The sequence below is a fragment of the Syngnathoides biaculeatus genome, chromosome 1, assembly GCF_019802595.1.
Source record: "Syngnathoides biaculeatus isolate LvHL_M chromosome 1, ASM1980259v1, whole genome shotgun sequence".
Taxonomy (NCBI): domain Eukaryota; kingdom Metazoa; phylum Chordata; class Actinopteri; order Syngnathiformes; family Syngnathidae; genus Syngnathoides; species Syngnathoides biaculeatus.
Window position 1 is genome coordinate 1,289,732 of NC_084640.1, and position 12,326 is coordinate 1,302,057.

Consider the following 12,326-nt stretch of genomic DNA (forward strand, 5'->3'; position numbering starts at 1 on the left):
TCACTTGAAGAGGGACAAAATCTTTGCCTTTTAATCTTACTTAATGAGTGGAGGAATCCTATACTCATCAGATTTTCTTATTTTGCTTTTTTTGTTATTGTTTGGTTTAATGACTTTAAGCTGTTTAGACACGACAGGAATAATTGAGTACACGTTTACATGGATAAATAAATCTGAAACTGTTTTAGTGTCAGTAAATTCTTGCAAATCATTACCACTGTTTTCAGTCTGACAAGATCAGATATGAGAGTAATATCAAATGTGTTCTGCTTTGATCCTGGTGGTAATGTTCAGTTTTGTTGGATACGAGAGGTCTTAATTTAGAAGCGCCTTTTTTGAGGCATCTCTTATTTTGAATTGCATTTGATTGTGCAAGCGGCCGGTCTGTGTATTCATACACGCAAAAAAGTGAGTTGTGATTAATGGAGGAAACTGGACTCAAAAGTGCCATGTTGATTATGACAACTCGAGTAAGCCTCCTAAAGCCCCTTGTGGCCTGCTTTTCTATTAGTATTTTATACCTAAAGGCAGTTTTTTTTTAAATAAATGTAGTTTGAGGAATAACAGTCAATATGTTGTTGAGGTTGAGCACCACATTGTACAATTTCATGTAAGCGGAAGTGGTTGTCACATCAAGATCAGTCATCTGGCGGTTCACCGACTTCATGGTTTAGCTCCCTCTGTGGCTCTGAGCGCCGTCGTCCCAATCTGTGAGTCACACTGGGAAAGTGTTGGCCAACATACGGCAATTGAACAGACAATTTTACTGCATGTGTGTGTGTGTGTGTGGTGTGTGTGTGTGTGTGTGTGTGTGTGTGTGTGTGTGTGTGTGTGTGGGCGCGGGGGGGACCTGTGTTTTTCTGTGGTTGTGGCTGGTTCTGTTTACTCTGTGTTACCAAGCTTTGTTCTCTCACCACTGAAGGAAAGAGACATATTTTCCTTGCAAATTCCTCACTAAATCCTCTGTCCTCTTCCCTAAACGATTTATTTCAACTTGAATAGCTTCAGGGGGGCAGCATAGTGGATAATTGTTAGGCACTTCTGCTCTGCAGTTCTGAGGCCCTCACGGAGGTCCGCTCCATCGACACAGACTATTGACTAACCTATGACATGGCATAGAAGAGCTGAACACAACCTGTTACTCCTCTCCTCTCTCACCAAGGCCAGGTGTTGACCACACAAACAAGGATATGCGAGAGGGAATATTTTACAGGTTTATGATTCAAGATTTGCGGCTAAAGGCATTGTCTGAGCAGATCAGAGGGGGGGGATTACTCTTAACAGAATCCACCGGAGTGTCAAACTCATTTTACTTTGTGGGTCGCATTCACCTCAATTTGATCTCAAGTAGCCAGGCCAGTATATTTGTGGCTTAATAATAAATAAATAAAAAGTAAGTTTCTTTCAGCTAGTCCCGTTAGGGGACGCCACACTGTGACATCCTCAGATGAACGCTTATATTTGTTTGGCGCAGTTTTTACGCCGGATGCCCTTCCTGACGCAACCCCTCTCGGGGAATCATAATAAATAAATAACCATTTTTCAAAAATGTTCCCATTGATTTGGTTCAAATATTATATGCAGATTTGAAAAAATGTAAATAACTTCTTAAAATAATTGAATATGAGCAAATTTGGACACCGATGAGTTATACACCGCAGTGGTTGTCAAAGTGCAGTCCAAGTACCACCAGTGGTACTTCCATCGAGCCATTTTCTTTGTCGCTTATCCTCACGATCGTCACGGGGAGTGCTGGAGCCTATCCCAACTGTCAACAGGCAGGAGGCGGCATACACCCTGAACTGGTTGCCAGCCAATCGCAGGGCACAACGATACAAACAGCCCCACTCACAATCACACCGAGGGGCAATTTAGAGTGTCAAATTAATGTTGCATGTTCTTGGGATGCGGGAGGAGAAAACCCACACAGGCACAGGGAGAACATCCAAATTCCACACAGGCAGGTCTGGGATTGAACCCGAGACCTCAGAACTGTGAGGCTGACGCTTTACCAGCTGATACACCATGCTGTCCCCAGTGGTACTTGTGCTCCTATTTAGTAATACACAAAAGAATCACTGAATTAAATGTTTAAAGGGTCCAAAATCTTACATTGTCTTAAAACTTTTATTTTAAATCCACCAAGATTTATATGGTAAACTACTGTTTGATTATATTTAATATTTAGGCACATTTACGATTTAGCTTTTCAAATGTTTTGTTTTCACAAATTTATTTAGGTGCAGTTTTTATTTCATATGTGAAATACACTTTAATTGAATCATCATTTCAGTGAACTTTTTATTATCACATATTTAAGTAAAGTCTAAATGTTCAAACTGTTTATAATGTTACAGTGGTCTAATTTGACATAATATTAAATACTGTTATACCCTTTGACCTAATTTTTGATCAACAATTGGGCCTAGTGTAACGCAGTATTTTAATGTTTCATGATGTCATCATAGTGGTACCTGGAGAGATCTATTTTGTGATCCTTGGTGTAAAGAGTTTGAAACTCCTTGACTTCAATTATCAACAATTATCCTCATATTTTAGAAAGAAATGATCATTTTATTTTCCTTTGGTAAAGAATACAAGGACTTTCTCAGTTTGTCTGGAAATGAAAAAAAACACCCCAGGGGTGTCATTGTCCCAATGTACTTAGTCATGACTATATTGTCTATTTTTTTATATTTATCTTTTTTCATGTTTTATATTTATATTTGTTCTGGCATTGAGCAAATACAAATAATTTTGGCCATCTTAACTGACCTTAAATAGGAAAGTTTAGTTTCATTTATGTCAGGGGTTGTGAGCGTAACAGTTACGATCATGGAAAAATAGTGGAGAATGGAGTAGTGAATGTGTTGGGCCAGATTGAAATTACTGACGGGCCGGTTCGGGCCTGGGGGCCATATGTTTGATAGATCTGGCCCACACGACATGGTAATCGCGAAGATAATCTTTCAAACACATACAATAAGCGAGCACTGGCTCAAAATGCTCATATTGGAGATGTACCGTAGACCTACCTTGTCAAAGGTCTACGGGACGCAGTTTTAACACCAACTTCCTCAACCTTTCATTGATTTATATAATAATATTTAACTTCTGAGCAAGAGCACGATGACCTTAAATGATATCTGATTGCTGATTTTAAGGTACCAGACCTTTTTCGTGTGTTTATGCAATTTTCACCCAATGTTCCTAAGTGCTAATTAGTAATGCTTAATGGGGTATATGTGGATGTGAACCTACAGCTGTAATAGTAAAAAAAAATAAAAAAAAAATCCCAGTTTATTGTCTTTAGTGACACATTTTCTCCAAATGACTGTGCACAGCTGTTACAAAAAGCTGTCTGCCCTTTGGCTTCGTATTTATGGCTGTAATGATTGTTTCCATCCCGTAGGAACAAACAGGTTTGAGCTCTGTCTGAATAGATGGAGTAAATGCAACATAGACAATTTGTAATCTAGTGTTCTTTTTTATGGGATTAACACCAACCCTGTATCTGTTTCCTCCACTTCGATCCTCTTTTTGGCCCAAAGTCGGTGTAACAACCGGTCGCCTCGCGAGAATCCCAACGTGCGCTTAATGTAGCCGACACACATCGATGGTCTTTTCCTCTCTTTGCCCCCCCCCAAACCCTCCCCCGCTTCTGCTGTCCTTTGGAGACGAGGCGAAGCGCTCGCAGGCAGATTCCAGCTGTAGGAGCTCACATTCCAGGAAAGTGCAGGGGAAGCCCCAGGCTAATATGTCGCACTTCTAACGTTACAAACCACCTGGGGTTTGGAAACACTCTCCTCTCATCCTCTCCCTTTCCTTTTGTTATTTTGCTACTCTGTTGGTCTCTCTGTCACGACACACACACACACTGACTCTTTCCTTTCCTACTAGTCCTCTCAAGTTGGTCTCACTGTCTCAAAAAGTGGTGATCCTGGAGAGGGCTGATGTCTTTGTTATGTATCGCTTCTCGTGCCCGCAGGAAATTGTAGCCGTAATGATGACACGGCAAGGCCTCATTAGAAGTGAGTGGGAGGGAACACTTGTGCAATCTCCTCTCCATCCTCGCTTTCTTTTGCGCCCTCTGACAATGTGGGCCAGCCACAGGCAAAACACTCTCATGAAATGATGTTTTATGTGTGAAACTTAAGAGAGACTGTGGGGCTGTGTCCGGGACATGAGTTTGTCGTAATACACGATCCATCAAGAATAATAATGTAATGTAGTCACTGGAGAAACTCACCTATTTGCTGGTTTTGTGCTCAGGACCAAGCAATAACTGTATGGATTTGGTGCCATCTGGTGGCATCTTGGTGGAATAGTGGGCTTCCCTGTACTTTAAAAACATTGTTTTTTTCTTTTGCTAAAATTGGTTGCAACTGGCATTCCAGTCCAAATGCTATTGTCTTGACTTTAACGATTTGAAGCATAGCTAGGGGTTGCTGCACTTGGAGACGCAATTATAAAAAAAAAAAAAAAAAAAAAAAGCGACTGCGAACTGCAAAGGACACACCAGCCTCTACAAAACAGAACCAGATTCTGTTTTTCACCACATTGGCAAGTTACGCCCGTCCACATAGAGAACCGTCTGCTGTTCCAACATAATTTTGGGTTGGAAAATAAATAAATAAGACTGCCTCACACAATGTATACAGTGTTCTCTCACTATATCGCAGTCATAAATAATTTGCCATATCGCTGGATTTTGAGTGTATGCTGTAATTCTTTTGTAATGAAATAAACACCTCCTGCCCTAAAACATTAAAAATGCACATTATAAGGTTAAAGGTTATAAGTTACATTGTGTACAGTGGTACTGTGAATTACTGTATATTTAAGTGTTTAATAGTATAGACAGTATTTTTAAGATTATGGTGTTATGTATTATAATGTATTATACACATTAGGAGTGTGGAAGATGAATAAGGTTCATACAACTTTAAAATGTTTCAAAATAATAATAATATGGTGGTTTCTGTGCTGGTATAATATCGACTATTGCGGGTGTGATCCAGAAGCTAACTCTTGCGATAAAACAAGGGATTACTGTACGCTGTATTCAAATTTATTCTCAAATTCAAAGAAAAAAAAATAGAGAGGCTAAAATCTGATAGAAATGTTGTTAATTATCCTTGGTTGTCTTTATCTGTTAACAAATCCAAATGACAACGATCCCCCACATTCGTGCTCTTTTCTCCACGTGTTTGCATTCTCGGGGCCGACGGAGCCCGATTGAGAACAAGGTCGTGTCGCCCAAGTGCAGCAGGCTCTCGGCGCCAGGTGCTGGAAAAGAAATAAGGTCAACTGACATTGAACTGGAAGAGCTTTTCGGAACAGATGGTATTTTAAAAGAATTGCAATACTCCCCAGGTTGTTAGCTTGAAATCGTGTTTGCTTAAGTGTGTACGTGTCCATCACAGTTTTAAGTGTCTGAGTTGTGTCTTATTTATGTGGGAGGTTAACCACACACACACACACACGTACACAGACTGGCTGCTGCGCACCCATCTGGGTGCTTTTCATCGCAGCAGATCTAAATACCAAGATGTAGACTCTTTTCACCACCCACGTATGTCCTATCAATTCCAGTATGCAGTACTCTGAGGCATACTCATATTGTTACAGCATTTTTTAAAAATTATTATTCCATCCATCTATTCATTCATTCATTTCCTAAACCGCTTATCCTCACTCGGGTTGTAGGAATGCTGGAGCCTATCCCATCTGAATATGGGCAAAAGGTGAACGACGCCCTGAACTGTTTCCCATTCAGTCACAGGGGAACTTATTCACTTAATGTTATCCATCCAGCCATCCATTTTATTTGCCGCTTATCCTCACGCGGGTCGCAGGGAGTGTTGAAGCCTATCCCAGCTGTCAACGGGGAAGAGGCGGGGTACACCCTGAACTGGTTGCCAGCTAATCGCAGCATTTAATGTTATATTAAACATTTATACTTGATTTATATAATTTACACATTATTATTATTATTATTTATTATAATGTTGCGCAGATTGACAAGGCCCTTTTGTTTTTTTCTAGATTTTGATTTATTCTTAATCCCCACTAGTTGCATTGGCGGAATGTTTCACTTATTTTAGCGACACAATGTCTTGGTTTTAATTTTTTTTACTTCTTTTGAACACATTCTCCCCACCCCCAGTGTTGATCATGAAATTTGAGTCGGTTGGGGAATGGTGAATTTGTTCAATTTCTTCATTCATTCAGTAATTTTCTCATGGGAAAAAAACTATTCATAATAAAATGGGAAAGTTGAATATTTTGAATTTGTAATATGTTTTGGTTTAGCGAAAAAGCATTGAATTTGAGGAGATTTCATCGTTATTGGAATAGTGAAAATTTGTAGTATGAGCTAAGCACTGTTAACACTTAGATCAGTGGAGACATGTGGCTTTTTATTTTTTAGTCTTCCAAAAACCGAATGTGAGAATATAATAAAAATAGAGAACTTTTGTGTAACATAAACAAAATATTATGGAAACATGTAAAGGGGACATATTTTGCCAAATCCACTTTTTACCGAAGTTGGGATTTAATATTGTCTTTTTGGCACTTCAGTAAATGTGAAAAATTAATTAAAATTGTCCATACATTCCTGCTTTCAAGACACTTTTCTCTTGAGAGGCTTGAAACCAGGTCATTTAAATTTCTGGAATTTATCTACATCCAGGGATGAGAAAGCCAAATGAGAAAAAAGTCTGAAAATTAGCCAGGGGTGTGGGGGCCGCGAAGGCCCCGGAAGCTAAGCGATTTTAGCAAATTGTTAGCCCCAAAACTATTAATTTCAACACTGAATTTAACTGTATTTGTGGAAAAAATGTCCCTTGTTTGGTGCTCTACCAGTACAGCAAAAATTGAAATATCAGTTTCATTTCTTCAATGCTTGAATTATTGTACTTATTTGAAGCACATTACATATAAGAGTTTCACCACTTGCCAAACTTCAGAATGAGATTTCAATCTCTTTCACTGTCTAATATGGATACACCATTATATTTTCTTTTTGATATGCAGTCAGTTATTCATGGAATTAGTATAGTGTAGAGATGAAGCACAAGTTTTTAGACCAATATGAATAAAAATTACCTTACCACCTATGTGCTGTAGGCTGCTTTATCCATATTTCTCTGCAAGAATTTAATCAATTCAAAGTTTTTAGTATTTCAATGAATAGTTCGCTCGATCTTCATCCTTTTTTTCTAACACTTTCGCCATCGTAAAACTTTGAACACACCGTCGCTCAGTTCGAGCTATCAAAGTCCCACGCGCCATTACTTGGCTAACTAACAAGTTGCACTGCGAGTTCTGAGAACCGAGAGCACATGTACATGGCAATGGTGAAACTCGATTAACCACTAACACGATTGGATCATTATACTGTATAACTCTGTTGTCCAATCGAGTAATCTGCCGCAAACAAGTTTTAATGTTTATGTCGCAAAATGCAAATATTTACACCACCGAACAAGTTAGAACAGCATATGATAGTCGTGCTTGTACTAGCACTAAGGTGAACTTGCAGCTCGGAGCCCACCACCGAGAGGCAGGCGCACGATACCCTACCCCTGAAATTTTCTCAACGGATTTGCGCTTATCTCGAGAATGGTCATTTTGGTCTGAAAAATCGCCGATCGGTGGAAAATTCTCATCCGTGTATATCACAAACAAAGATCTCCGCCTACCTCGCTGCTCCCGAGACAGTGCTAGCAACATAACAAACACATGATTTCACAAGTGGGTCTGTTACATAGAGACAACCAATCGGAGAAAAGAGGGTAGTCCTAGCCAAATATGGACAAACCAGATACAAAACTGGGTCAAACAGAAGTAGCTGTCGTGTAGGAGGGGCCTCTTCTGGACACTCTTTTGACAAAACCAAGGGTTTTTTTTTTTATGCTAGACACTTTTACACTATATCCACGTTGAAGTCATTCTAGGGATTTCTTAATAGCCTAAATACAGAACCTTTAACTGAATAATACAATAGTGTGTATAAGTTTCCAACTGTGGGGGGACAGGAGGAAGAAATGTAGATTTGTTCCAAATGTTGGACACATGACTCACGTCGTATCTGGTTGCATGGTTTCTATGTTCATTGATTGTAAAGAGAAAGCTGATACTGGCCCGATCGCGGAAGCCTGTATCAGTGCTCAAGCATTGCTGTTAACAGGGCACAGCTTGCAATACAGCAAAGAGATCTTGTTGGGTTTTTTTCTGGTTGGTGATGTCACAGCTTGTCTCCTCTCGATTCCTTGAAATAACCTTTGGATCAAATGCTCAGTGAAAATAGTAGAAGAGGAGTTCAGTACATGACCTCGGTTCCCTATAATCGAGGGACTCCTTGGATCCATTAAAACTGTGATAAATTAATTGAATGAGTTCATCAGAACCTCACAAAATAGTTTCCTACCTCGCCCCGCAGGTGATGAGCAGCCGCTTCTTTCCATACGAGACCATTGTGACCGATGCAGTCCTCAGTCTGGATGAAGACACGGTGTTGTCCACCACAGAGGTGCGTTGAAGTATTCCAAATGGTCCAAATATCCTTAGACAAAAATGTCATAAAGGTCCGACTCTACTCTCATTTGGTTTGTCATTCTGTGTGGAACTTTTTTTTTTTTTTTTTAATTAAAAATTACTTCAAAATCTCATTCTGGGTGCTTGCAGACTTATCTTTTTCCTTTTACTGACATCCTTTTACTGACACTTCAGGTCACAGTGAACTCTTCAAAAAAGCTACGAAATACAAAAAGATTACTTCCTGTTTTCCAGCCACACTTTTTTTAATTGCACAATGATTCATGTTGGTATTAATCAATACGATGGATTATCTAGTCGTTCAAATCGTGTATAGGTCACAAAATATGTCCTTGAATTACAGATTATAATGTCTTTTTTTTTAAAGTTCTATTTTTAAATTGTTAATGATGTAAACATCTACATTTTTAATTACATGTGCCTATCAGCTGTTCCAATGGAGTGTTTTTACTAAAATTTACCATGCCTGAATACTGTAATGAAGAAAAAGAAAAAATAAAAACAACAACAATGAACCTTGTTTCTGTTCAAATCTGGTCTGTGTCTAGGTGGACTTTGCCTTCACCGTGTGGCAGAGCTTTCCCGAGCGAATCGTCGGCTATCCCGCACGCAGCCACTTCTGGGACGGCAACAAGGAGCGTTGGGGCTACACCTCCAAGTGGACCAATGACTACTCTATGGTGCTGACAGGCGCCGCCATCTATCACAGGTAAATTCATTTTCCTTATGTTTCGGGGCCCCATTATACAGTCGTGTTCAAAATAATAGCAGTCTAATGTGACTAACTACGGAGCGTCTTTTTTTTTTTTTTAAGCACGACCAATAATGAAAAAGAATGACCAAGCCACAAAGCTCTACCCACTACAAGATGCAACGTATTTATTTTTAAGTATATTGAGGATTTTTTATGTGTAAATGTATGTTTGTGTGCCCTGCATAACAGCATGAGCCAATATTACGCAACATAATTAACTATAAACATTTTTTGTAACTATCTGAGTTCATGTTGATGACCACTAAACACCATACGGATGAAAATGCACACCTGAGCTGTGTCTCTCGTGTCAGTGGATTCGTCCAACTGAAGTGAAAAACACTCACAATCTGAGATGTCCTTCCACACATCAGCCATGGCTTCACAGCGCCGTGTAATTGTACTCCTTGACAGCAATAGAGCTGTTTTTGAAGATAATATTTCCGTCTTATTTTTAAAAGGTCAGAACAATGAATCAGCTATGCCTCTTTTACCATCTCTGTCTTGGAAGGACTTCATGTTATTAACGATGACGTGACGAACCCGGAACGATACTTCGGTGGAGGCTTTCGCTGTCGAAATTATGTTGTGTGAAAAGTGATTGCTATGCAGCCAATTGGGATGTTAGCTCGTTCACTTTTCTCATTCTCAGCTCACTTTTGGGCGGAAAGTCGGTGTCGTATTTGCCATGAGCAGCTCGAAAATGCGGGCTCCACATTTCACTCCACTGGCAGATGAGGCAAACGCACTTTGCAAATGACATCGTGAAAAAGATGTCCGCCTCCCATTCCGTATGAAAGTGATGTGTTTTTGTCTTCTTCTTTGCTCCAGCATCCATACTCATGTTTGATAAGATTTCTTTACTTAAAATAGTGAAGCTTAAACTTAAAATAGTGGGGGAACTCGCTGTGTTTTGCTGTACTCAGTGTTGTTGTTTGCACTTGCGCAGTGAGCTAAAGGTCAGGAAAAATACAGCTGACGTCTTTTCTTTTTTTTGCGATCGACGAATTGAGCACCCCTGCACTAAACTAATATTTAGTTGTATGACCACCATTTTTTATAACTACTTCTCATCTGTGTGCTGTGGAGTCAACCAAACATGTGGCACGTTGAGGAAACATTGGTAGTCGCCCCTGGTCGCCGGGATAGCTCCAGAGTAGCGTTGTTTCCACGCCAGTGAACGTCAATGATCGCTGGGAATTGACGGAGAACGCCGGTCCGGAAAAAAAGTTTTGAACATGCACAAACGTTTTGTTCTGGTTTTGCTCCCTATTTTAAGGCCTTAAACATCATTTAACTGAACAATTCACACATCCATCAGTGTTGGTCAAATGCAGTCAAATTACTTCTCGTTAGGTATTTATGCAAATTCCAATGAAATACTTATTTTAAAAGAACCACAATTTATAAAGGTGATGACCATCAAATTGTGGTGTAAAACTGCCCAGGACCATAGTAACATGGATTCATGAAGCCGAATAGGGTCATTAAAACAGCTCAAATTATCATGATGTGCAATCATACACTATTGTGAACTAAAAGACAATAATAAACATCATTTATTGTATTTTTATATCCATGGATAGCTCTCCACTGCCTATTTCACACTTTAAATTTGCACACTTCTTTGATTTAGCACATCATCTTATTTTAGTTATCACATGTCCCTTCTTAGCTTGTTGCATTTCCTCAGAATTGAAAAAAGAAAATAGGGACAATCAAGTATCAATAATATATTTCATGTTGAAAAAAAAAAGATATGAATATTTGCAACTGCCTCTTCTGTGTGAGAACTCAGCCCTGGAATGGAGATGAGGTTATTTATTTCAATCAGCGGTGTGACTGGTTTCTTCTGCGTCTTGCAGGTATTACCACTACCTGTACACTAACTACCTGCCATCTAGTCTCAAGAGCATGGTGGATCAGTTGGCCAACTGCGAGGACATCCTCATGAACTTCCTGGTCTCTGCCGTCACCAAGCTACCGCCGATCAAGGTCACGCAGAAGAAGCAGTACAAAGAGACCATGATGGGACAGGTGAGGCGGGAACACACCTGCCGTCAGTCCTTTCTCTGTGTGTCATTGTGGATATAACGTCAAACAAATGGGATGAGGCCACGTAGCTCAGTGGTTAGAGCACTGGTTTGGTAAACCAGGGGTTGTGGGTTCGTATCCCACTGGGGCCTCCACTCCCTGAGAAGGGTTGCGTCAGGAAGGGCATCCGGCGTAAAAACTGTGCCAAACATATATGTGGGTTCATCTGAGATGACATACTGTGGTGACCCCGAAAGGGGCCACTTTGAAGAAGTGATTTGAAAGATCTCTCGGATTTCCCGTGTCTCAGTTGCTGCTCTGATTGAAGAGCGTCTTCTATCATTGTTAGTTTTAAGCCTTAACTCTTTTAAAGTTTTATTGCAGTTACAATCAATGCAAACAATACCCATAATATTGTAATATAGTATTGTGTTGTTGAGATCTGTAATGTGCATTTTCCCACCAAAAATTATTAAGTCAATAGTGCGCATTATACATGGGAAGAAGGGGAAATGGGGGGGGTATGTCACATTTTATAAAGATAGGGTGCCATCTAGAGGTGATGAAAAATCTGTACACTTTGATTCCAATCTGCTGAGAGGCTATGAAAAATGTGTAGCCTATATTTTTTCATTCAAATATGGCATACATATCTAATTTGAATACCATTAAAATCAAATGTAATGTTTTGCCAAGCCCTTCATGTTTTCATTCAAGATTTGCACCTATCTTAAAAATCCTGCCAGGGTAATCAAGCATAGAAGCACAACATTTCTCATTTGCTAAATCAAAGTAGGACCCCGAATTTCAAAACAAGAGCAAGTAAATCAATTAAAGAAAGTATTCTATGTGCAAATAAGGTGCCTCCATGCCAGTTCTTTGAAAAAATAAATTTAATAAATTACAGATAACACTTCGGAAAGCTCATATGGGTTGAAGCAAAGTCATACATCGTAAAAATGCATTTTGCATC

At 39.6% G+C, this 12,326-nt stretch overlaps 1 protein-coding gene across 1 annotated transcript in view; it reads left to right on the top strand.

The window, feature by feature from the left end:
• Positions 1 to 12,326, top strand: part of ext1b (exostosin glycosyltransferase 1b) — a 120,936-nt gene that overhangs the window by 104,829 nt on the left and 3,781 nt on the right. The window contains exons 8-10 of the mRNA XM_061816235.1: positions 8,450 to 8,539; positions 9,114 to 9,274; positions 11,185 to 11,356. Coding sequence (XP_061672219.1) covers positions 8,450 to 8,539; positions 9,114 to 9,274; positions 11,185 to 11,356 — 423 coding nt within the window. The remainder of the gene's footprint in view (positions 1 to 8,449; positions 8,540 to 9,113; positions 9,275 to 11,184; positions 11,357 to 12,326) is intronic.